Below are 24712 nucleotides of genomic sequence, written 5' to 3'. Positions count from 1 at the left end.
CCGACAGCGGGCACAATGGCTACCCTCATCACTGTTAGAATAAATAGTTTTCCAGAAGAACGGGCAAAAGCAAATACTCGGTGATATACACAGTGGGGTTATTAGGGAGATTGATGGATTTACCATGTTGGTGGGAATGAGGTCGCTAGATGCAGCAGGGACCAAAGTAACAGTTTCTAGGGGGTAAATTATTGATCCACATTGTGTCCCAATTCCATTTATTGTATAAATTAAAAGGAGGAACTTCTGTTTTGAGGATCAAGACACTCAGCTGCTCAATACTGTCATAAAACAAAGTAACAAGACACATTTGCTTTTCTTTTCAAAAATTGGTTTAATGTGGAAAAGGGTCTAGAACTGGAGTTAAACAGTTATTGATGGGATGAACAGAGCACAATTAAAGTCTGTTAAATGCTAACAACATTGAAGTTCTTTTTAAAAGCAATTTTCAGAACAGCTACTTTCCAAACCGTGATAAGACTTCACTGGACGGATAAGGCATTGGTTTGTAGAAATCGACCTCAAAACGAGAAGACACTTCGAATGCTTTTTTTTTGAAAAAGAGAAAAAAGGAAGTTAACCATCACAAATAAATGATGAAAGTACAAGTTTCAGGTTTAAAGCTGCATTACTCTTACTTCCCCTCCTCACTCCCGACTCATCCAAAGTTAGAACGTTGGGTGGATTAAGAAAATGCACAAATATTTGCAAGAGAAAAAAATTGTAGGGATATGGATTGCGCCAATTCTTTGGAATGAGCAGACCCCATGGGCTGTACGGCTGCCTCATTTGCTGAACTATGCTCATGGTGTCAACTCACATTCCCCCCCATATACTTGTCTTCCTCCGACACCGGCTTTATTTCATGCCAATAGCACCTGTTCTAAAACGGTGACAGAAATTGGAGAGAAGTTGGCTTTCTGGGAGAAGCAGAGAGAAATCCAAGGTAGGCACAGACAGCCAACTGCTGAGGAATGTATATTCTCATCCTATTTAATCAGTACTCGGGGAAGGGGTTTGTGGGGGCTTATTCAATGTCAGGCTTCACTTTTCTGGTTTAAAAGTGAAAAACTAAGGTATTCTGCCCAACACACTACTGCCTTCATACAAGAACAAAATACTGCAGATGTTGGAAATCTGAAATTTAGAACAGAAAACGCTGGAAATACTCAGCAGTTCAGGCAGCATCTGTGGAGAGAGAAACAGAGTTAATGTTTTAGATCTTGCCTCGGAACTAGAAAAAGATGCAGCAAGTTTTGAACAAGTACAGAGGCAGGGGAGGGAAGGACAAAAGGGAAGGTTCCGAGATTGGGTGGAAGACGAAGAGATTAAATGGCAAAATGGGATGGTAATGGGGCGAGATCTGTTGAGTATTTCCAACGTTTCCTGTTTTTATTCAATTATTGCCTTCGTTAGTCTGAAGAGGTTGGGACAAAATTACTCGATATGTCAACTGGCAAATAAAAAAGTTACCTCTTCCCCTTGCGTAACAGCTCAAAACCCTCGTTGATCTGGTCAAATTGGAGCGTGTGAGTCACAAACTCATCCACCTTTATTTTCTTAGCCATGTATTCTTTCACAAGCTTGGGCACACTCTCAACACTCTTCCATCCTATACAACACAAAAGTGCAAAAGCGATCAATACAACCTCAACTGCAAGTGATCTGGAATGCACTCCTTCAAAAGGGAATCGAAGAAAAATTTGCAGGCCTAAAGGGAAAGTGAGACTGATTGGATAGCTCTTTCAGGAAGCCAGCATTGACACGATTAATTGAATGGCCTCCTCTTGCGCTGAAATGTCATTGCAAATCTTCAACAAGAGTATTTTTCTCTTCTCCCAAGACAGTATTTACAGTCTAAGTGTTGGTCATAACATTTCAACATTAACAACATAAGCTTAATCTTATGAAAAATAATTGATAACCACCAGTAAAACACAAGGAATGATTTATTTTATTTATTTCAGAGGATGTGGGAGTCACTGGCTAGGCCAACATTTATTGTCCATCTCTAATTGTCCTTGAGAAGGTGGTGGTGAGCTGCCTTCTTGAACTGCTGCAGTCCATGTGGTGTAGGAACACCCACAGTGCTGCTAGGGAGGGAGTTCCAGGATTTTGTAGCAAGTGAAGGAACAATGATATATTTCCAAGATCAGGATGGTGAGTAGCTTGGAGGGGAACTTGAAGGTAGTGGTGTTCCCATTCATCTGCTGCCCTTGCCTTTCTAGATGGGAGAAGTTTTAAGTTTAGAAGGTGCTGTTGAAGGAGCCTTGGCAAGTTGCTGCAGCACATCTTGTAGATGGTACACACTGCTGCCACTGTGCAGTGGTGGAAGGAATGAATGTTTAACGTGGTGAATGGGGTGCCAATCAAGCTTTGTCCTGGATGGTATTGAGTTTCTCAAGTGTTGGAGCCATACTCATCCAGGCAAGTGGAGAGTATTCCATCACACTCCTGACTTGTAGATGGTGGACAGGTTTTGGGGACTCAGGAGGTGAGTTACTCACCACAGGATTCCTAGCCTCTGACCTGCTCTTGTAACCACAGTATTTTGGTGGCTAGTCCAGTTCAGTTTCTGGTCAATGGTAACCCCCAGGATGTTGATCGTTGGAGATTCAGCGATGGTAATGCCAATTCAAAATAAAATGAACAATAAGAGCATAGTTTTCAAGCTGATGTCGGGATTTTTTAAATTACCTGTCTGGAACTTAAGAGCAAAATTAAACAAATGGTAACACAAGGTGGAAAAATTACTTTTACAACCTGAGGAGGTCAACGTAACTGCAAAGTTGCAGATTGCTACAGCTCTGAAGTTTTAGTAACATCAAAAAATAGTGTAATGGGAGTACAAATTAAGAACAAGGTAAAGTAATCTCTATATTAATGTACATATCCTAAATTAAATATATGGAGGGATTCAAGTTTCCATTTGTTATGAAAGCCTGATCAGCATGAAATGGCTGGGACCTTTAAATGCAAATGAATTATGCCCAAAATCCATTCTTCTTTTGTGTTTTTGATTTTTCAAAGTGCGTCAAGATTCAATCTGCCTGGATTAGGCTCCACATTCAGAAGAAGTGGTCAGTTCAACACCAACGGCAATAGTAGGGGCATTCAATCCCTGTTCCACCCAAGATGGACTGGAGGCCCTCCTCCTTGCCCTGCCCCTTAGAAAAACCACAGTATTTCCGTGGCTACGCGGACCCTTGAATAATCGCGGATTCTACCTGGAGAAGAGAAAGGGGAATGAAATCTGACACTGTCTGGCCTATACGTGACTCCAGACTCACAGCAACGTGGTTAACTCTTAATTGCCCCCCTGAAATGACCAAGCAAACCACTCAGTTGTATTCCTTCTCAAGGGCAATTAGCAACGAGAAATAAATGTTGGCTTTGACTACAAGGCCCAAATCCCATGAATGAGAAACAATTAAAGAATAGGCCATCAACATAACCAGTAGTAACCAACTGTGTGTCTCGGACTGTCTGACACCCACTCTTTATTCTACCCTCGTGTACTCGTCCTTCTTGACACACTAGAAATTAGTGCAATTTTAGCAGTGATTTTAATTTGAAGTGGTTCTATTTTTAAAAGAAGACTAAACAAAAGCAAGATCCAGCTACTTATAATTGACAGACATGACAAGACACAAGTACCGATTTTACCTCCAAAAGCAGTTCCTTTCCAAATGCGGCCTGTTACCAATTGGAAGGGCCGAGTTGAAATTTCCTGTCCAGCAGGTGCTACCCCTACAATCACGCTGGTTCCCCAACCCTTGTGGCAAGCTTCAAGGGCAGCTCTCTTCAAGTTTTTTTTTTGATGGATGTTTCGGGGGGGGTGGGGGGAGAGAAGAGAGGAAAGAGAAAAAATACAAGCAAGTTTTAGGTCAAAAATCACTAGATGTTTACAACAATAACTTGCCTTTAATTAGCATCTTTAATACAGTAAAACATCACGAGAGCGACTATCAAACAAAATCTGACTCCAAGCCGCATGGGTAGATATTAGGACAGGGTGACCAAAAGTTTGGTTTAAGGGGTAATTTTAAAGGACAAGTGAGGTGGAGAGGGAATTCCAGAGTTTAGGGCCCGGGCAGGTGGAAAGATGAATGTCAGAATTGGAGCAGCAGAGGTTGTAGGGCTGGAGGAGGTTACAGAGATGGGGATGGGCAAGGCCGCAGGAGGGATTTGAGAATAATATTGAGAATTTTAAAATCGAAGCATGATACACAGAACCAGACCTAGTGGGGTTAGAGGGCACGGAGACTTAATTTGGTCCTTGTTTTGCAGTCATACATTCTACACTTCCTTTTATACATACTTAGATTTTAACAGCACTGGAATTCCATCCCGAGCCTCTCCTCTTCTCATCTTTGTTCCAAAATCACTCCATGGCCTCACCCCTCCCCATCTCTGTAAACTCCGAGATCTGTGCGCTCCAGCGATTCTGGTATGTTAAGTATCCCTGATTTTAATTGCTCCACCATTGGCGGCCGTGCCTTCAGACACCTGGACCCAAGCCCTCCCTAAACCTCTCCATCTCTCTCCTCTAAGAAATCCCCTTAAAACTTTGAGCAAGTTTTTGATCACTAAACCTAATGTTAACTTACGCGATTCAGCGTCAAGTCTTTTTTGATTCCTGTGAATTACCTGGGAATGTTTTACTATAAGTACAGGTGCTAAGTGAATACAAGCTGTTGTTATATATGGATGTATATAGATTTTAAAAGCCGAAAGTAAGTCACATATATCATCTTCTCAGCCTAACCTGCTTGGGCACCGGATATAATAACTTTTTTTTAAAAAAAAAGAGAAATGATCTTCAATAATCTGTTGAGGCCGAGGGTCAATAGAAAATGTTGAAACAGATTGAGACACTTTTGATAGGCAAGTGGATCAAGGATTACGGAATGAGGGTGGATAGGTGGAGTTATAATGCCATAATCCAACTAAATGACAGAAAAGGCTCAAGGGGCTGAAGGGCCTCCTCCTGTTACTACAGAAAGCAGCTGCTTGGCTCACTGCATCTGCCTGGCCTCCCTGCATAAATTTTTCACTTGCCCAAGCATGACATTATTTAAAATGAAACTAAGGCATCTTGGCTCATGCACAAACAATGCCAGCCTGCCTTTAACATTCACCACTGACACATAGGAATTACTGAAAGAATTCACCCCTCACCATGGTAGCGACGTTACCAATACACTCAAAGGAGTAGTCCACACCACCGTCAGTTAATCCAGCTAAAACAGTTTGAATGGGTTTATCATAATCCTTGGGGTTGATGCATTCGGTTGCCCCAAACTCCTTAGCCATTGTGAACTTGTCTTTGTTGAGGTCAATCCCAATGATCCGAGTGGCACCAGCGACTTTACATCCCATAATGGTTGCCAGACCCACTCCTCCCAGCCCAAACACGGCACAAGTAGAGCCTGGTTCAACCTAGGATTCAGAGAGTGAAACAAAGAAAGTCAATTAATTAAAAAGACTGAGGAATTTAGCCCTGTTTCTCCTCCCTGCCCAGAAATCTTTCTGAAACAGAGTTGCTTTCCCCTGAACTCATTCTATTTTGTTAAACAGGGTGCGGACAACAACCCACAGAATTGAAATTCCCAAAACAGGTGACACCGAGGTTCTGAACTTCTGAACACAACCCAGTTAGTTGTGAGGTTTTCTGTTAGGTGCAATGCTTGATTAACACTCATTGTTTACCTGGATTTAACTAACTGGGAGTTTAAAATCACTTTTGCTCACTACCAGGTCTCTAATTACACAGTCCCCAACACTTCAACCATCCATTTAAAATGCAGGCAAATGGCACTAACCCAATTTCCATTAGTCAATTGTTGATTTGGTTATTGTCAATTGCAAAGTCAAGTGTGCCAGTAATGTTGGGTAGAAACAGCAAAGTGGTTCACACATGATTAAGGTGTGCCTGATAAGTAAATAACATGACAACACCCCACGTAGTGAAAGAAAAACTTGCATTTATATAGCGCCTTTCACGATTTCAGGACATCCCAAAGCGCTTTACAGCCAATACCTGTAGGAAACGCAGAGGCCAATTTACGCACAGCAAGTTCCCACAAATAGAGATGTGATAGTTAATGACCAGATAATCTGTTTCTTTTTGCTTTTGTTAAAGTGATGTTGGGCTGGAGGATTAATATTGGTGAGGACACAGGGGAGAGCACTCCTGCTCTTTAAATTAGTGCCACCCGAGGGGGCAAGCACAGCCATAGTTTAACGTCTGATCTGAAAAACAGCACCGTAAACAATGCAGCACTCTCTCAGTACCTGCACTGGGGAATGTCTGCCTTGACTTTGTGGTTAACTCTCTGGAGCGGGACTTGAACCCAAGACTTGCTGACTTCAAAGGCAAGAGCACTACCCACTGAGACACAGCTGCTTTTTCAATTTAGCAGAAGAAAAATCTAATCTTGGGTTATTATACAAAGCCCCATCATAAATAGGCTACGAGAAGGAATATGAATTAAATTATTTTCAGCACTCCAGTCTGAGATTCCAATTCAGCTGCATTTTTACCAAACAAATCTGCACTTTGAATTAGGAATGGAGTAAATTACGCAAGATATTTGGGACGTTAGACCATTAATTCATGCGCATGAAGTCTGCAAACAAGCCAGTATCATTATCTGGTGCCACATAAAGCTCTATTATTGTAGTTTGTAGAAAGTCATGGTGGGTAAATTGAACACTCCCACTAAAAAAGAAAACAACTGCATTTATATAGTGCCTTTCATGAAGCCAGGAGTTCCCCCAAGCACTTTACAGCTACTGAAATGCTTTCAAAGTGTTTTCACTGATGAAATGTAAAAAAATGTGGCAGCCATTGCACACAGCAAGCTCTCACAAATGTGATAATGATAATCCTGTTCAGTGATTGGTCGAGGGATAAATATCGGCCAGGACACTGGGGATAACTCCCTGCTCCTCTTCAAAATATTGCCATGGGATCATTTGCATCCACCTGAACAGGGAGATAGGGGCCTCAGTTTAACACCTCATCCAAGAGGCAACACCTCCAACAGTGCAGCACTCCCTCGGTACTCCACAAGAGCGAGAAGAATAAATGCAGTAAGAAATTCAGGAGAAACCTCTTCAGCCAGAGTGTCTGTGGTGAGAACATGGAATTTGCTACTATAAAAAAGAGAAATGGGGGCAAATAACACAGATCTTTTTAAGGGAAAAACTAGATAAACAGGAGGTTGAAAGGAACAAGATTATGCTGATAGATGAGACAAAGCAGGGTGGGGGGAGGCTCACGTGGAACAGCAACACAGGCATAGAGCAGTTGGGCTGAATGGCCTGGTTGGAAGAGGACCTTTGTATTCCTGGTGTTAAGTGCTTTAGGGATGTCCTGGTTGCCTTATCAGGGAAGGTTGCACAGGCAAGGCTTGTACCCACTAGAGTTTCGAAGAGTGAGGGGTGACTTGATTGAAACATACAAGATCCTGACAGGTCTTGACAGGATGGATGCGGAAAAGACGTTTCCTCTTGTGGGAGAACCCAGAACTAGGGGTCACTGTTTAAAAATAAGGGGTCGCCCATTTAAGACAGAGAGAGAGAGATGAGGAAAATGTTTTTCTCTCCAAAGGTTGTGGGACTTTGGAATTCTCTTCCTCAAAAAGGTGGTGGAGGCAGAGACTTTTAATATTTTTAAGGCAGGGGTAGATAGATTCTTGATTAACAAGGTAGGTGAAAGGTTATCAGGGATAGGTGGGAATGTGGAGTTGAGGTTACAATCAGGTCAGCCATGATCTTATTGAATGGTGGAGCAGGCTCGAAGGGTCCAATGGCCTATTCCTGCTTCTAATTCATATGTTCGTATGTCCTCAAAGTGTCTCTGATGAGGTCAAACATACCCATCGACTCACGGCTTGTGACCGTCTAAAATGGAGAAGGTTCATTCAGGAAGGCACCAAACACATCGAGAGATTTCACCGGGAACGGCAGAGGCATAGTCAAGGCGTCGGGGGAAGCGCACAAATCTCCAAATGACCCAGGTACCCAACCCTCGAAGAACCGCCTGCCCCGCACGTGGCAGAGTCTGCAGATGGCGCATTTGATTTTTCAGCCATCTCAGAACCTGAACCGGAATGGAAGCAAGTCATCCTCGATCCCGAGGGACTGCCCAAGAAGGAGACCTACACCTGTTGAGAAAAATCACGAATGAGTAAGATTCAAAGCATTAAATAAAATTACCTTGGCCGTATTGATAGCTGCACCATAGCCAGTGGAAACACCACAGCCTAGTAGGCAAACTTTATCCAGTGGAGCTTCGTTGTCAATCTTAGCCAGTGAGATGTCCGCAACAACAGTGTATTCAGAGAAGGTGCTGGTCCCCATGTAATGGTAAAGCTGCTGGCCTTTACAGGTGAATCTGCTGGTCTTATCAGGCATCAGGCCCTGGCCCTGGGTCACCCTGAGAAAATACAGGTCGATAACCCCCGTAGCAAGTCTTGGAACACTCAAAGAAAACATCACTTACACGATCCACGCAAATAATGGTCATCATTATTTAAAATGTAACATTCCTTTTAAAAACTTCTCCAGGTGCAGGTATGTTTCAAATGCACAACCTTCACTCAGAGAACCTACTCAACAACATCCTGCCTTTTAATTGCACAATTAATGTAGTAAATGCTCCTATGAATGACCTCAGGGCAATTACGCAAAATTTGACATGGAGTAACATAAGGAGATATTAGGACAGCTGATCAAAAACCTTATCAAAGAGCTGGTTTTAATGAGCATCTTAAAGATGGGAGAGGTTTAGGGAGGGAATTCCAGAACGCAGGGTCTGGGCAGGTGAAGGCATGGCCACCAGTGGTGGAGTGATTAAAACTGGGGATGCTCAAGAGGCCAGAATTGGAGGAGTGCAGATATTTCAGAAGGCTGTAGAAATGGAGGTGGTTACGGAGATAGGAAGGGGTGAGCTCAAGGATGAGAAGTTTAAAAATCGAGGCATTGCCAGAACTGGATGCATTGTAAGTCAGCAAACAGAGGTAATGGGTGAATGGGACATGTGTGGACACTTGAGGGAGATAAACCTGCAGGATTACAGGAATAGAAGGAGGAGGAGGTGGGGGGGGAGAGAATGGGACTAACCGGAATGCTCCACAGAGAGCCAGTGCAGCCTCCTTCGGTGCTGTCAATGACTTTTTAACACCACCTCACTTTATGCATTGCTCTTGCCAAGAGCTTAATGCTGTTTTGTTTGGACAGAAATGCCCCGCATGCCAAAACATGAAGCCGTTGTAACACACGTAATTACAGTTAAACATACCGTGTGTCAGTGCAATGTTGTCGCACGTCTCGTCCTTTACAAAACAGAGATGCCGCAATGTAACTGTCTGATGACGGTTAGCATTAGCATCTGTTACACTAACAGAGGCTTTTGACAGATGTGCTCTGGATGTCCCAAGGCGCATGCAGGCAGGTCTGGGTCCGCTGCGCACTGTGTCTGTGTGTGTGCGTGTGTGCGTGCGTATGCATGTGTAAGCCCAAGTGGCTCCATTAGGGGTCCTAGAAGGTCAACAAACTTTTGACTTTGAAGCAAGGAAGGAAAGAATGTCTTGTGTATTTGGTGCACGTGCGCGGACTGGTTAACCTATTAGTGCACTTTTGCTGTGGCTGTGCGCTATTCAAAAATATTTTCTATGACATAAATCCACCATTGTACGGGGATGATACCAGAACTGAAGAGGGCAATAATTATCAGGAAAGACCATCAAGTTGGATAAGAAAGATGTGCTGGCCCTGGAGAGGGTCCAGAGGAGGTTGACGAGAACGATCCCAGGAATGAAAGGCTTAACATATGAGGAACATTTGAGGACTCTGGGTCTATACTCGATGGAGTTTAGAAGGATGAGGGGGGATCTGATTGAAACTTACAGAATACTGAAAGGCCTGGATAGAGTGGACATGGGGAAGATGTTTCCATTAGGAGGGGAGACTAGGACCCGAGGGCACAGCCTCAGAGTAAAGGGAAGACCTTGTAGAACAGAGATGAGGAGAAACTTCTTTAGCCAGAGAGTGGTGAATCTATGGAATTCATTGCCACAGAAGGCTGTGGAGGCCAGGTCATTGAGTGTATTTAAGACCGAGATAGTTTACAAAAGCGAGGATAAGGATACCCAGAAATGTGTCAATATTTACAGGGTGCCCTGCCTGGGGCAATGTGCCAATATTCAAAAGCTGACCCTTCCACAGAAACATTAGAAAACCACTTAATTGAATCAAGACAACATAAAGGAATTTCATTCTGGTGATTGAAACAGCAGAAGGCAATAAAACTCTACCTGATCTTCTGGCAGAGATTGGTGTTGGGATTCAGGCAAAACTTGCACTCCCCACATTGCGGAATGTAAAGTGGAATTACTCGATCCCCTTGAAACCAAGAAAACATTGATTTAGACAGAGCTAAAGCACTCAGTTCCACGTGCATCAGGTAACGAAGGGGATTCCAATTATTTGTATTCCCTATTGTGTCCCAGGAGTGTAAAGAATATAGTATCAGGAGAAGGTCAATCATCCCCTTGAGCCTGTTCCATCATTCAATTACATCAGGATTGATCTGTATCTTAAGTTCATGTTCCCACCTAGGTTCTGTAACATTTTATAACCCTAACAAAAACCTATCTCAATTTTGAAATTTTCAATTGACCTGGTCTAACCAACTGCATTCAAACCTCTTGTGCCTGAGATGTGGTGAGCTATAGAGATAAGGCTCTCCACCCCTATCCCTCCCCTGACAGCCCCCATCCTTCAGGAAGGTTGTCTGATTCTTGGCCTCTGTACTCAGGAGGACTGCTGGGTGCTGTATGAGATTGACCCAGGATGAGGGACTTGAGTTATGTGGAGAGACTGGAGAAGCTGGGATCGTTCTCCTTGGAGCAGAGAAGCTTAAGGGGAGATTTAATAGAGGGGTTCAAAATTATTTGCTTTTATCAAAATGCTTAAAGTAAGTAATTTTCTACCAGCAGGTGGGTTGGTAATCAGAAGACACAGATTTATAGGCATTTGGCAAAAGAACCAGGAGAGGAGCAGGAGAGAGTTCTTTTTATTTATTTATTGTTTACACAGCCTAGTTGTTGTGATCTGGAATACACGGCCTGAAAGGGTGGTGGAAACAGATTCAGTAATAACTTTCAAACAGGGATTGGCTAAATACTTGGAAAGAAATCATTTGCAGGGTTGTGGAGAAAGAGCAAGGAGGAGCGGAACTAATTTGATAGCTCTTTCAGAAAGCCAGCAGAGACACAAAGGGCTGAATAGCCTCCTTTTGTGTGTAAGATTTGATACCTGACTATCCAGTCGGAGTCACCTTCCTGTCGGGGATGTGGATCAGTTCCTAGGGATGCAATAGCAGAATAAAGGAAAGCCTAATTTACAATCATTCCTTTACCTGCTTTGACACAGGTCACTCCCTCTCCAATACTTTCCACTATGCCAGCTCCTTCATGTCCGAGAATAACAGGGAACACGCCCTCTGAGTCTGAGCCACTCAGAGTGTAGGCATCAGTGTGGCACACAGCAGTGGCGATAATCTGATGGGCAAACACCACAACATGGTTAGACAAAAAAAAAAACCTTTCACAATGTTTCCACACGTACACGATTTACGAACGAGTCAGAGACAACTTTAGCAATTTGCTTCCTTGGGTAGGCAATGTAATAAATATCACGTACGAAACCAAAGTATCATTCTACCAAGAAGAATTTTTAAAAAATTACGTCAAACTTTTTATTCTTTCATAGGATGTGGGCATCGTTGGCAAGGTCAGCATTTGTTGCCCATCCCTAATTGCCCTAGAACCGAGTGGTTTGCTAAGCCATTTCGGAGGGCAGTTAAAAATCAACCACATTGTTGTGGTTCTGGAGTCACATGTCAGCCAGACCAGGTAAGGACAGCAGATTTCCTTCCCTGAATGCCATTAGTGAACCAGATGGGCTTTTGCGACAGTGATAATTGTCCTGGTCACTACCACCGAGGCTAGCTTTATATTCCAGATTTATTAACCGAATATAAATTCCACCAGCTGCTGTGGTGGGATTTGAACCCATGTCCCCAGAGATTTGGCCCGAGTCTCGAGATTACTAGACCAGCAACATTACCACTATGTCTCCATTTCCCCAAGTTTACAGGAAAGAATCAGATCATTCAGCCCAACTGTTCTAGGCCAGTGTTTATGCTGCAAATAAGCTCCAACTACTCCCTCATCACCTGTCTCAACATGTCCTTCTATTCCTTTCTCCATCAGGAGTTTATCCAACTTCCCTGTAAATGCATCTGTGCTTTTCACCTCATCTATTCCATGTGAGTGAGTTAGACATCCTTAGTGTAAAGCCTCTTAGTGTAAAGTTTCTACTGAATTCCCTGTAGGACTTATTAGTCAGAACTGATGAAGGGTCATTAACCCGAAACGTTAACTGTTTCTCTCTCCACAGATTCGGTCTGACCTGCTGAGCATTTCCAGCTCTTTCTGTCTTTATTTCAGATTTCCAGCATCTGCAATATTTTATTCCCCTTTTGAAAGGTGCTACTGAATCTGCTTCCACCGTCCTTTTAGGCAGCACATTCCAGATCACAACAACTCACTGTGTAACAAAAAAAAAAATGCCCCTTTGCATTGGCCCTGATCAGAGTATCTCTAGGATTACCTAGGTTACCACACAGCTGTCAGTGTATGAATGCAGAGGATACTAATTCCCTTAAAAGTTGAAAATAGAACTTACAAAAATAGCTTAAAAATGAGCCAAAAATAGCTTTTACAAAGAGTTTGAAATTAAGTTTACGTTGATAACATTTTACTCTGTACCTTAATTCGAACTTCATGGGCTTTTGGAGGAGCAACTTCCACTTCTTCAATACACAGAGGTTTACCTGCCTCCCAGGCAACAGCAGCTTTACATTTAATAACCTGTTAAAACAGAAAAAGATTCAATTAACCAGCGACTGCTGGAAGCCGAAAGGGGTCATTGGTGTCAAATTAGAGTCTGGCTGTTCCGGGGTAATGTCCTGAAGCAGGACGAGCGTGAGCAAGCCAAAACAGGCACACAAGAGTGTGTAAGAGTGAGGCAGAGAGAGAGAGCGTGCGCGCCAGAGCCACAGAGACAGGCGGACCGCCGGAGGGGGGGGGGGGGCCACAAAGACAGGCAGACCGCCGGAGGGGGGGGCGCCACAGAGACAGGCAGACCGCCGGAGGGGGGGGGCGCCACAGAGACAGGCAGGCTGCCAGAGCGGGGCGCCACAGACACAGGCAGACCGCCGGAGGGGGGGGCGCCACAGACACAGGCAGACCGCTGGAGCGGGGCGCCACAGACACAGGCAGACCGCCGGAGCGGGGCGCCACAGACACAGGCAGACCGCCGGAGCGGGGCGCCACAGACACAGGCAGACCGCCGGAGCGGGGCGCCACAGACACAGGCAGACCGCCGGAGCGGGGCGCCACAGACACAGGCAGACCGCCGGAGCGGGGCGCCACAGACACAGGCAGACCGCCGGAGTGGGGTGCCACAGACACAGGCAGACCGCCGGAGCGGGGCGCCACAGACACAGGCAGACTGCCGGAGCGGGGCGCCACAGACACAGGCAGACTGCCGGAGCGGGGCGCCACCGACACAGGCAGACCACGGTGGGGGGGGCGCCACAGAGACAGGCAGACCGCTGAAGTAGGGGCGCCACACAGACAGGTGGACAGGAATCAAGTGAGAGTGAGATTTATGGTGCTGTGCCCTTGTAATAAAACTTTCACTATCTCTACTATTAGAGATACCGTCCATCAGATAAGACTTAAAGCAAAGGCACCTTTGCCTGTTCACAGATACAAAAATCCCATGACCTTCTCCAGCTGACCGTCACCGATCTGATCCCTAATCCAACACGAACTGCTTTCATTTGATTTTTTGGGGGGGCTTTGCTGTGCACAAATTGGCTGCCATATTCACTCCAATTAACAGTGACTTCGCCTCATAAATAATTCATCAGCTGTGAAGTGCTTTGGGGGCATCTTGGGGAGGTGAAAGTTGCTATACAAATGCAAATTATTTCTGCAATGTTCTCCCGCACTGTAGATGTGGCACAAACAGCAACACATAGTGGGGGGAAAAAAAACCGGAAATCCTTCCGCGGTCATTCTGTTATTTTGTTTCCTCAACCGCTAAAATTGAGCTTGGCAAAGAATAAAACTCTGGTCGCACCAATCGAGCAAAATCTCTAGTTGTGCCCTTCACCTAAACCTCAAACCCACAGAAAAGAGCGAGGCTGCCGCCTTACAATAAATAGCTAATCCCAAACTCCTCGAAACCCCCACCAACCCACAATTAGTCATTGCCAAACTCAATTCAAACTCCCCCCCCCCCCCTCCCCTCTACTTGACGGGCAACTTCCATCCCAAATCCCTTGAATCACTCGCTCCTGGTTGGAGGGTTCACCTCCTGGAGCCGCGAGGATACAATGTTACACTTTAAATCGTTACACTCCCCGAGTGGCTACATTGCACAGTTACACTCACTCCCCCGGGGTCACTCTCTCTCTAACACACCATGGGGTTTACCCTAATCCCTCTCGCTTACCTTTCCCCCAGTGCCCGCCATATCCAAACCGGACCTTCTGCTTCCACCAAATGCGCAAGTAAGATGCGTCGGTGTAGCGCGCGTGAGGGGGGAGGGGGGGTGACTTAACGCCTGTGTTGATTGGTCGGTTCACATGTCAATCATGATTTGCCTTCTTCTGATTGGCTTTCTGATGACGTCTGTTTGAAGAAGACGAGCCCCCCCCGCCCCCCCCCTGGGGTATTGGGGAGGACTAAATGACTCCGCCCCGTGCCCCAAACCCTGATACGTGACTGCCAACCCTCCCGAATTGACCGGGCGTCTCCCGGATACCACTGCAGACGAGCCAGAAGGAAAACGAAGACAAGAACTTAAATGCAAAATGTGTTTTGTTTTATTTTTCTTCGAACGCTTTGGTCTGTGCGGTTATAAAGATCCTGAAGAAGAGGAAAAGCCAAAGGCAGCCCAGCTGTAAGGTTTCCTGGCATGCACTTCACATGAGGAAATGCTGAGTCACAATTAGTCTCAGAGATGTAGGAATTGAGCCTCCCTGTGCTATATCTGTAACGGAAACAGAGATTTGAGTCATATCTGACATTGCACAATCTGCATTCATTCAAAACACCAAAGACTCCGTACCTGCGGACCAGTAATAAAGTCAACAAGTTGACCTCCTTTGGTATTACTCAAGGGCTGAATCCAAAATTGGCCTTGTTCCTGTAGATTATACCATGTGGTTAGCACATGGACAATGAGAAAGCCAGGAGGAGCTTTACATTGATTCATTCAATCAAACAAACGGAGTCAAAGCCTTAGCGGTCCTGCTGTGTATTTCATTGCACTTTTCATGACCTCAGGACGTCCCATAAACACCTTATAGCCAATTAAGCAATTTTTGAAGTGTAGTCGCTGTTGTAATGTAGCCAATTTGTGCACAGCAAGATTCCACAAATAGCAATGTGATAAATGACCAGATAAACCAATTTAGTGGCATTAGTTGATGGTTAAATATTCGCTAGGACACCAAAGAGAACTCCCCTGCTCTACTTCAAAATAATAGAGATCATTTAAGTCCTACAATCCCCAGCTTCTAGATGGAAGGGAGACTAGTTTAGTTATATGCAGCAATGCTTTGCTTTTGAGGGTGTTAGCTTGATCCAATATGTCAAAGCAACATCCTATTCGATGCTATCATTGTGGAACATCAGGACACTTACAACTTTGAAAGACCATGTTACTTTCATTTTATTAGAGAGTAAATGCCTTAGTTTGATTCTGTTTTTATTCTCCATGGAGTTGGTAAACAAACAACACTTGCATGTGGCATGAAGAATCTACACAGGGCCTGAGGTGCCACTCCAGAATTCAACTGGATCCTCTGGAGATTCATAGAATGATTACAGCACAGAAGGGAGGTCATTCGGCCTCTCATGTCCTTGCCGGCTCTCAGCTGGTGCCATTCCTCTGCCCTTTTCCCCCATAGCTCAGCAATAGATTAAAAGTCACACAACAGAAGCTTTTGATGGAATCATAGCATGTCCCTACTTACAACAAGACGTTGTGTTTATATAGAATCTTTAACATAGTCCCATTTCAGAGAACTGTGCACAAAATCTAAGCTGACACTCTAATGCAGCACTGAGAGAGAGCTGCACAAGAACATAGAACATAAGAAATAGGAGCAGGCTTAGGCCATTCGGCCCCTTCAGCCTGCTCTGCTGTTCAATAAGATCATGGCTGATGGTTTGTGTTTCAAATTCCACATTCCCATCTATCCCTGATAACCTTTGATTCCTTTACCTAACAAGAATCTATCTACCTCTGCCTTAAAATTATTCAATGATCCCACCTCCATCGCCTTCTAGGAGTTCCAAAGTTGCAAAACCCTCTGAGAGAAAAAAATTTCTCCTCCTCTCTGTCCCTAATTTTAAAACAGTGCCCCCTAGTTCTGGACTCACCCACAAGAGGAAACATCCTTTCCATGTCCACCTTGTCAAGACCGTTCAGGATTTTATATACTTCAATCAAGTCACCCCTCACTCTTCTAAACTCCAGTGGAAACAAGCCCAGTCTGTCCAACCTTTCCTCATTAGACAACCCACTCATTCCAGGTATCAATATAGAAAACCTCCTCTGAACCACCCCCAATGCATTTACATCTTTCCTTAAATAAGGAAACCAAAACTGCACACACTGTTCGAGATGTGGTCTTACCAATGCCCTGTATAAGTGAAGCATACATTGTTACTTTTATGTTCAATTTCTCTCATGATAAAGGATAGTATCCCATTAGCCTTCTTAATTACTTGCTGTACCTGCATACTAACTTTTTGCCACTCATGTACTAGAACACCTGGATCCTTCTGCACCTCAGAATTCTGCTGTCATTCTCCATTTAAGTAATACACTATGTTTTTATTCTTCCTGCCAAAGTGAACAACTTCACATTTTCCCACATTAAACTCCATTTTCCAGATCTTTGACCACTCACTCAACCCATCTCTACCCATCTGCAACCTCCTTATGTCCTCTTCACAACATACTTTCCTACCTATCTTTGTGTTGCCTGCAAATTTAGCTACCATGCCTTTGCTCCCCTCCTCTAAGTCATTGATGTAAATTGTAAAAAGTTGAGGCCCCAGCACAGACCCCTGTGGGACTACGCTCGTCACATCCTGCCAATCAGAAAAAGACCCATTTATGCATACTCCCTGTTTTCTGGCAGCCAGCCAATCTTCTATCCATGCTAATATGTTATCCCCTACACCATGAGTTTTTATTTTCTGCGATAACTTTTGATGTGGCACCTTATCAAATGCCTTCTGGAAATCCAAGTACAGTACGTCTACAGGCTTCCCTTTATCCACAATGCATGTTACTCCTTCAAAAAAAACTCAATAAATTGGTTGAACATGATTTCCCTTTCACAAAACCGTGCTGACTCTTCCTGATTATCTTGAGTTTCTCTAAGTGCCCAGCTAAACCCTCCTTAATGATTGATTCTAACAACTTCCCCATGACAGACATCAAGCTAACTGGCCTATAGTTTCCTGTTTTCTGCCTCCCTCCGTTCTTGAATAGGGGGGTTATATTTGCTACTTTCCAGTCTGATGGAACCTTTCCAGAATCTAGTGAATTTTGGAAAATTAACACCAGTGAATCCACTACCTCATTATCCACCTCTTTAAAGACCCTAGGATGAAGTCCATCAGGACCCAGAGACTTGTTGGCCCGCAGCTCCATCACTTTGCTCAGTAGGGCTTCCCTAGTGATTGGAATTTCACTAAGTTCCTCTCTCACCTCCTGATTTACAGCTATTACTGGAATGTTTTTTGTATCCTCTATAGTGAACACAGAAGTATTGTCCAAATGTCATCCTTCAAGCGAGACAGTCAACTGAGGTAAAAACAGAAAGTGCTGGAAATACTCAGCAGGTCTGGCAGCATCTCTGGAGGGAAACAGAGTTGACCGACCCTTCGAGTGGAATGTGACTTCTTCAGAACTGAGTAACCCAATTAAACTGAGGCTCATGTTCCCTCTCAGGTGAGCGTAAAAGATCCCATGGCACTAATCTGAAGAGGAGCCCAGAGTTCCTGGTGCTTTAACCAATATTTATCCCTCAACCAACATCACAAAGATAGGGCCTGATGTTGCTGTCGCCTCTATTAAACCCCCCGCCCCCCCCGCACGTAACCTCACCTGTTCTAAGAACAACCCGAGCTTTCCCGTCTCTCCATCTAACCGAAGTCCCTCGTTCCTGATATAATTCTGTTATATCTCTTCTCTTAAAACACTTGCCCCTTTCTGAAATTTACCTGTTTAAATTAACAGTATTTTTCAAAGCTGAGATAGGAGTTTTTTTTTGCAGCTCAATGTTACTTTAAGATGCTGTCCTTGTCATTGTGAGGTTGGTAACACGTCGAGAACAATGATTTTAATTACCCCGCGCGTTGGATGGGATTAACCCTCTGGATTCTGAATTAATTTCATCTTGAACCCTTAGGTTTTCTGTTGGTGTTTGTGTGTGTGTTTGGAAGAAGGTTGGGTTGTGTCAGGTCAGTCTGCTCGTGTCTGTCTGGTGTTCTGACCAGAGTTGGGAGGGTGGGGAGGGGGAGGGAGGGGGCCAAGAGAGAAGAAAAAAAAGCTTATGTGTTGTGTCTGAGGCATCTGTGTGTGTTTTAACGGACGGACAAGATCTTCGGCCTTAGACATTAAATTCCTCCCACACAAGCCTGAAATCCAGGAGGGAGAGGGAAGGCCAGACAGACAGCACACAGAGGACGGGAGGCTCGGTCTAGCACTGTGGAACAAAGCTAAGGTAAGGAAGATAACATGACTGGAAAAGTGGAGATGCAAGTGTAGAGATGACAGTAACACTGCCACATATTGACAGTAATAAAGACACAGGAGATGCCAAACCAGATCCATTTGTTTTTATCCGTAGGAGGAAAGATATTACTAGAATAATATCGTGTCTACACACACACAGACACACACTAATATATAGATATGAGTGTGTATGTTTCTTTCTGAAGTTAGGTTAGAAAATAATACAGTAGTCCTCAAATACTGACCTTTTTCAATTATTACAGCTCAGTCAATGCGGTGTGGTTCCTATATTTGTAATCATAGAGATTTTCTCTTCCCCCCCTCCCCCCAACAATATCTTCATTTCGTAATAATCGCTCTTTCTTGATCTATTTTGTGCCTTGGGGGGGCTGTCTCCCCCACCTCCCCCACCCCCCGCTGAGACCTGTACATTAAATCTGCATTCATCTGTGACTGTCCAGAATGGGAGAGATCCTGTTTTGTCGAAACATCTCATTGCTTTTTCTTAGCGGTTGTTTCTTTTTTTTCTTAATTTAAATCCTGTTTTAAAATATTGGATTCAAATGTGAAATTCACACGCCTGATCCTTTCCTCCAAACGTGGACACAGATCTATCTAATGTGATCCATTATCCCGCAGCGGTTGTATTCCAATGGGATTGGGTAGGTTGAGTGTGTCTGGGGAGGGGTACATATTCAGGACGGGCCAATAGACAGGGATCAGTAAATGTATCTATAAGACAGCTTCAATTATATCATAGACTATGACAGCAAAGCTTGAGTAGCACAAGACCATCGGCAAATCCAAGGGATTGAATTAAACTTTGAAGCCACTTACAAGGCAATTGTTGCACCTCATATGGCCTGACACAAGGAATAAGTTGACCACCTTGCACTCTAGGTATGGAATGTCACCAGCCACTCATAGATGGCAGTTGGGCAGCCCACATGCCCAAATTGCACTCACACCACCGAAGCAAAATGTGTTGGGAGCTTCAAATCATAGTATAAAGACCCAGAAATAGCTGTGTAAGTAATGGCACATTTAATGGTGCACAGTGTTATTAGTCTGTTAAAAACAGAAACAATTTGTGAAGAGAAGAGATGCGAGTCACCACATATCTCTGGCCATTAAGTTTGTGAAAGTCTGTGGGTTGGCCCTCAACTTCCCTGTGAGTGTCAGAAAATTGCTGGATTTGCACTGTAAATTCTTTTAATTCATTCATGGGATGTGGGTGTCACTGGCTGGGTCGGCATTTATTGCCCATCCCTAATTGCCCTTAAGAAGGTGGTGGTGAGCTGCCTTCTTGAGCTGCTGCAGTCAAATATAGGAACCACACCACAAATGTCTGTGGCAAGGTTCAATACAAATGAATCTTGCCACAGATATTTAGGGCTGGTATTTCAGATCTAACGACCCTTTTACTGACATGATATAATGGAGTAGGGACATTGTGGGGCATCAGGGAAAGGGTGAGTTACCTGGGCAGTTTGTTCCAGGAGGCAGTCACTCCCCTTAGGTTGGGCGGAACTTTAGAGTTGGTCGATGGTCAGGGACAAGAGGGTGTGTCTGCGAGTCAGGTAGGTAAGGGGATCCACCAGGTAGTGATGGAGGAGCCTCAGCCCCCCTGACTTTGTCCAACAGGTACGAGGTGCTTGCTACCTGGGTGAATGAGGAGAAGGACTGCAAGGTGGATCAGTGGACTGACCATGGCACCATGGTGAAGGATGCCACTCAAGTGGGAGTGAAGAGGAATCTGGTAGTGATAGGAGACAGTATTGTCAGGGGAATAGATATTGTTCTCTGCAGCCATGACCGGAAGCTCTGAAGGTTGTGTTGCCTGCCTGGTGCCAGGGTTAAGGACATCTTAACATGACTGGAGAGGAACTTGGACTGAGAGGGGGAGGATCCAGTTCTCTTGGTCCACATGGGAACCAACGACATAGGTAGAACCAGGAATGATGTTCTGCTAAGAGAATTTGAGGAGCTAGGGACCAAATTAAAACACAGAGCATCAAAGTTAATCATCTCTGGATTGTTACCTGAGCCATGCACCAATTGACTTAGGGTAAAGCAGATTAGAGAATTAAACGCATGGCTCAAAGAGTGGTGTGGAAAGAAGGGGTTTCAAATTATGGGGCACTGGCATCAGTACTCAATGAAGAATGAGCTATTCCATTCAGATGTGCTCCACTTGAACCAGGCTGGAACCAGTGTCCTGGTCAATCATATAACTAGGGCTGTGGACAGGGCTTTAAACTCACAGAGGTGGGGGAGGGTTCAGGTGAAGGGAGCTTCAGAAATCCAAAGAGAAAGGTTGAGGTATCAGAACAGTATAGCGATGTGGGTAAAGACAAGCAGAGTGGGACAGGACGGGACAGAGAGTTTAACTGAAACTGTATATTAGCAAATAAGAACATTGCAAGGAATAGAAGTAAAAAATTAAAACTAAAGGTTCTTTATCTGAATGCACAAAGCATCTGCAATAACATAGTGGCACAAATAGAGGTAAATGATTTAGATTTAATCACCATTACTGAAACATGGTTACAAGATAATCAAGTATGAGAAATAAACATTCCAAAGTACACAATATTTCAGAAAGACAGAGAGAATTGCAAAGGAGGAGGAGTGGCCCTGATAGTAAAAGGTGACATAAGGACATTAGTGAGAAAGGATCTGATCTCTGAAGATCATGAAGTAGAATTAGTATGGGTGGAAATTAGGAATAACAGAAGTTGGAAAACGCTGGTGGGAGTAGTTTACAGGCCACCTACTAGTAGTTATGCTGTTGGGCAGAGCATTAAACAAGAAATTATTAGTGTCTGTAGCAAAGGAATAATGGTGGGGACTTTAACCTTCACATAGACTGGGACAATCAAATTGGCAAGAATGGACTAGAAGATGAGTTTGCAGAATGTTTTTGTGATAGTTCATTGTAGCAGTATGTAGTGGAATGGACTAGGGATAAAGCTATCTTAGATCTAATATTGTGTAATGAAACAGGGTTAATTAATAACATCATAGTAAAAGATCCTTTGGGAAATAGTGATCATAATACATTTAATTCCTTGTTAAGTTTGATGGTGACATGCTCCAATTGCAAACAAGAATCTTAAACTTAAACAAAGCCATCTATATAGGTATGAGGAGAGACTGGCTAAGGTTAATTGGGTAAACAGTGGGAAACATTTAAAGAAACAATTTAAAATCTTCAACAAAGTTACATTCCATTGAAAAACAAAATCTCAGTGAGAAAGATCCATCCGTAGGTTACTCAGGAAGTTCAAGATAGTATTAGATTAAGAGAAGAGGCTTACAATGTTGCAAAAAAAAAGTAGCAAGTCTGAGAATTGGGAGTGTTATAGAAGCCAGCAAAGGACCAACAAAAAGTTGATAAAAATGGAAAAAATAGAATTTGAGAGTAAACTAGCCAGAAATATAAAAACAGATGGAAAGAGCTTTTGTAAGCATATAAAGAGAGTAGCTAAAGTAAACGCTGGTCCCATAGAAGCAGAGACAGGAGAAATGATCATGAGGAATGAGGAAATGGCAGAGGCATCAAACAAATATTTTGCCTGTCTTCACATTAGAAGACACAAGTTTCACATGAGAAATAGACAGAAACCTAGGGGCTAAAAAGAATGAAATTAATTAAGGAAGTTAATATCAGCAAAGAAAAAGTATTGACGAAATTTAAGGCACTAAAATCCAACAAATCTCAAGGGCCTGATGGCCTATACCCTAGGGTTCTAAAAGAGATAGCTGCAGAGATAATGGATGTGCTGGCTATGATTTTCCAAAATTCCTTGGATTCAGGAATGGTCCTTTTAGGTTGGAAGTTGGCAAATGTTATATCACTTTTCAAGAGAGAATAAAGAGAGAAAAGAGATACACAGGCCAGTTAGCCTAAGATCAGTTGTTGGGAAAATGCTAGTATCTATTTTTAAGGAAGTCTTAATAATGCATTTAGGAAAGCATAATAGGATTAGAACAAGTCAACATGGTTTTACTAAAGGGAAACCCTGTTTGACAATTTTTTTAGAGTTTTTTGAGGATGTAACTAGTCGAGCAGATAAAGGGGAACCAGTAGATGTAGTATACTTGGATTTCCAAAAGGTATTCAATAAAGTGCCACATAAAAGGTGAGATAAGGGCTCATGAAGTTTTGGGTAATATATTAACATGGATAGAGGATTTGTTACCGGATAGAAAGCAGAGAGTGGGTATAAATGGGGCTTTTTCAAGTTGGCAGGCAGTGAATAGTGGAGTGCTGCAAAGATCAGTGCTGGGGGGCTCAGCTATTTACAATCTGTATTAATTACTTCAATGAAGAGACAGAGAGTAATGTACCAAAGTTTGTTCATGATACCAGGCCAGGTGGGCAAGTAAGTTTTGGGGAGGACACAGTGAAGCTGCAAAGAGATATAGACGAGTTAAGTGAGTGGGCAACAAAATGGCAGATGGAGTATAATGTAGGGAAGTGTGAAGTTATTCACTTTGGTCGTAAGAATAGCAGAAAACTTTTTAAAAGGTGTGAAACTTGTAAGCGTTGATGTCCAAAGCAATTTGGATGTGCTTGTACAAGGAATGCAGAAAGTTAACATACAGGTGCAGCAAGCAATTAAGAAGGCAGATAGTATCTTGGCCTTTATTGCAAGGGGGTTGGAGTACAGGAATAAAGAACTGCTACAATTGTACAGGGTTTTGGTGAGACCACATCAAGAATACTGTGTGCAGTTTTGGTCTCCACATTTAAGAAAGGATAGACTTGCATTGGAGGCGGTACAGCGAAGATTCACCTGGGATGAGGGGGTTGTCCTATGATGAGAGACTGAGTAAATTGGGGTTATATTCTCTGGAGTTTAGAAGAATGAGAGGTGATCACATTGAAACCTACAAAATTCTGAAGGGGCTTGATAGGGTGAATGCTGAGAGATTGTTTCCACTGGCCGGGGAATCTAAAACACGGGGGCACAGTCTCAGAATAAGGGGCCAATCATTTAGTACTGAGATGAGGGGAAATTACTTCACTCAAAGAGTTGTAAGTCTTTGGAATTTTCTACCCCAGAGGATTGTGGATACTCCATTGCTGAATACATTTAAGACTAGGATTGACAGATTTTTGGTCTCTCAGGAAATCAAGATATCTGGGGAGCAGGCAGGAAAGTGGAGTTGAAGCCCAAGATCAGCCATGATTGTATTGAGTGGTGGGGCAGGCTTGATGGACCATGTGGTCTACTTCTGCTCCTGTTTCTTGTGGTCCTGCTGTGGAACTCAAACCTCAGAGGCCCAGAAAAGGTGCAGTTGAAACTGTGGCATCTCACTTCTGCAGGTTGTAAATTGTTTTGAGAGTCTTTTAAAATGTAACAGCTTCAATTTAATTTTAAATTATTTTCTTCCTCTCTCTCTTACATCCAATTTTCCTTTCCCCTCTATTTCTCTTTCTGCACCTCATCTGATTTCAATTCATCTCTTTCTCTGAGATTCCATTTTTTCTTTTGCCAACCCTTAAATTTTGGATAAGGATAAATTGTGGTCTCAGGTGTCCCGTTGTCCTCACCGTGTTGATGTCAATTTACACTTCCAATAACTTGAAGTGCAAACTTAGTGCAACCTGAAGAGTGTGAAAGAAAGCAAATTGATAGTTTGGATCAAACTCAACAAGTTCACTTAAAAAAACAATGTTCAGATTTTGTTTTTTCAGTTTTCTCCTGTGGATGTAGGTCAAGCGGAATGACCACTTGGTTTCCTTAAAAGTTCTCTCTTCACTCCTTTAAGTACCAAGATCTTGGCGAGGTGG

At 43.5% G+C, this 24712-nt stretch overlaps 2 protein-coding genes across 2 annotated transcripts in view; one reads left to right on the top strand and one right to left on the bottom strand.

Moving 5' to 3' along the window:
* Window positions 1-309: 309 nt before the first annotated feature.
* On the bottom strand, window positions 310-14674 carry LOC144697911 (alcohol dehydrogenase class-3). Its single transcript, XM_078569900.1, has 9 exons — window positions 14602-14674; window positions 12846-12947; window positions 11432-11573; window positions 10326-10413; window positions 8227-8446; window positions 5182-5442; window positions 3667-3802; window positions 1474-1612; window positions 310-546 (listed from the first exon to the last, which is right to left on the bottom strand). Exons 1-9 carry the CDS (start codon window positions 14620-14622, stop codon window positions 522-524), a joined length of 1134 nt encoding a protein of 377 aa, XP_078426026.1. The 5' UTR covers window positions 14623-14674; the 3' UTR covers window positions 310-521.
* Window positions 14675-18748: 4074 nt separating this feature from the next.
* Window positions 18749-24712, top strand: part of LOC144697261 (protein TBATA-like) — a 44734-nt gene continuing 38770 nt past the window's right edge. The window contains exon 1 of the mRNA XM_078569234.1: window positions 18749-18898. The gene's annotated coding sequence lies outside the window, so the exon portion shown is untranslated. The remainder of the gene's footprint in view (window positions 18899-24712) is intronic.

This window comes from Cetorhinus maximus, chromosome 1 (assembly GCF_964194155.1).
Source record: "Cetorhinus maximus chromosome 1, sCetMax3.hap1.1, whole genome shotgun sequence".
NCBI classification, from domain to species: Eukaryota; Metazoa; Chordata; class Chondrichthyes; order Lamniformes; family Cetorhinidae; genus Cetorhinus; species Cetorhinus maximus.
The sequence above is the reverse complement of the archived record's forward strand: the minus strand, read 5'-3'. Positions and strand labels throughout refer to the sequence as shown.

Excerpts from the sequence above, each read along its gene's own strand:
- LOC144697911 (XM_078569900.1), bottom strand. The coding sequence starts at position 14,622 with ATGGCGGGCACTGGGGGAAAG. Across the intron at positions 11,574-12,845 it reads CCCATGAAGTTCGAATTAAG|ATTATCGCCACTGCTGTGTG; the intron begins GTACAGAGTAAA and ends TTTGCCCATCAG. Across the intron at positions 8,447-10,325 it reads AATCTCTGCCAGAAGATCAG|GGTGACCCAGGGCCAGGGCC; the intron begins GTAGAGTTTTAT and ends GTATTTTCTCAG.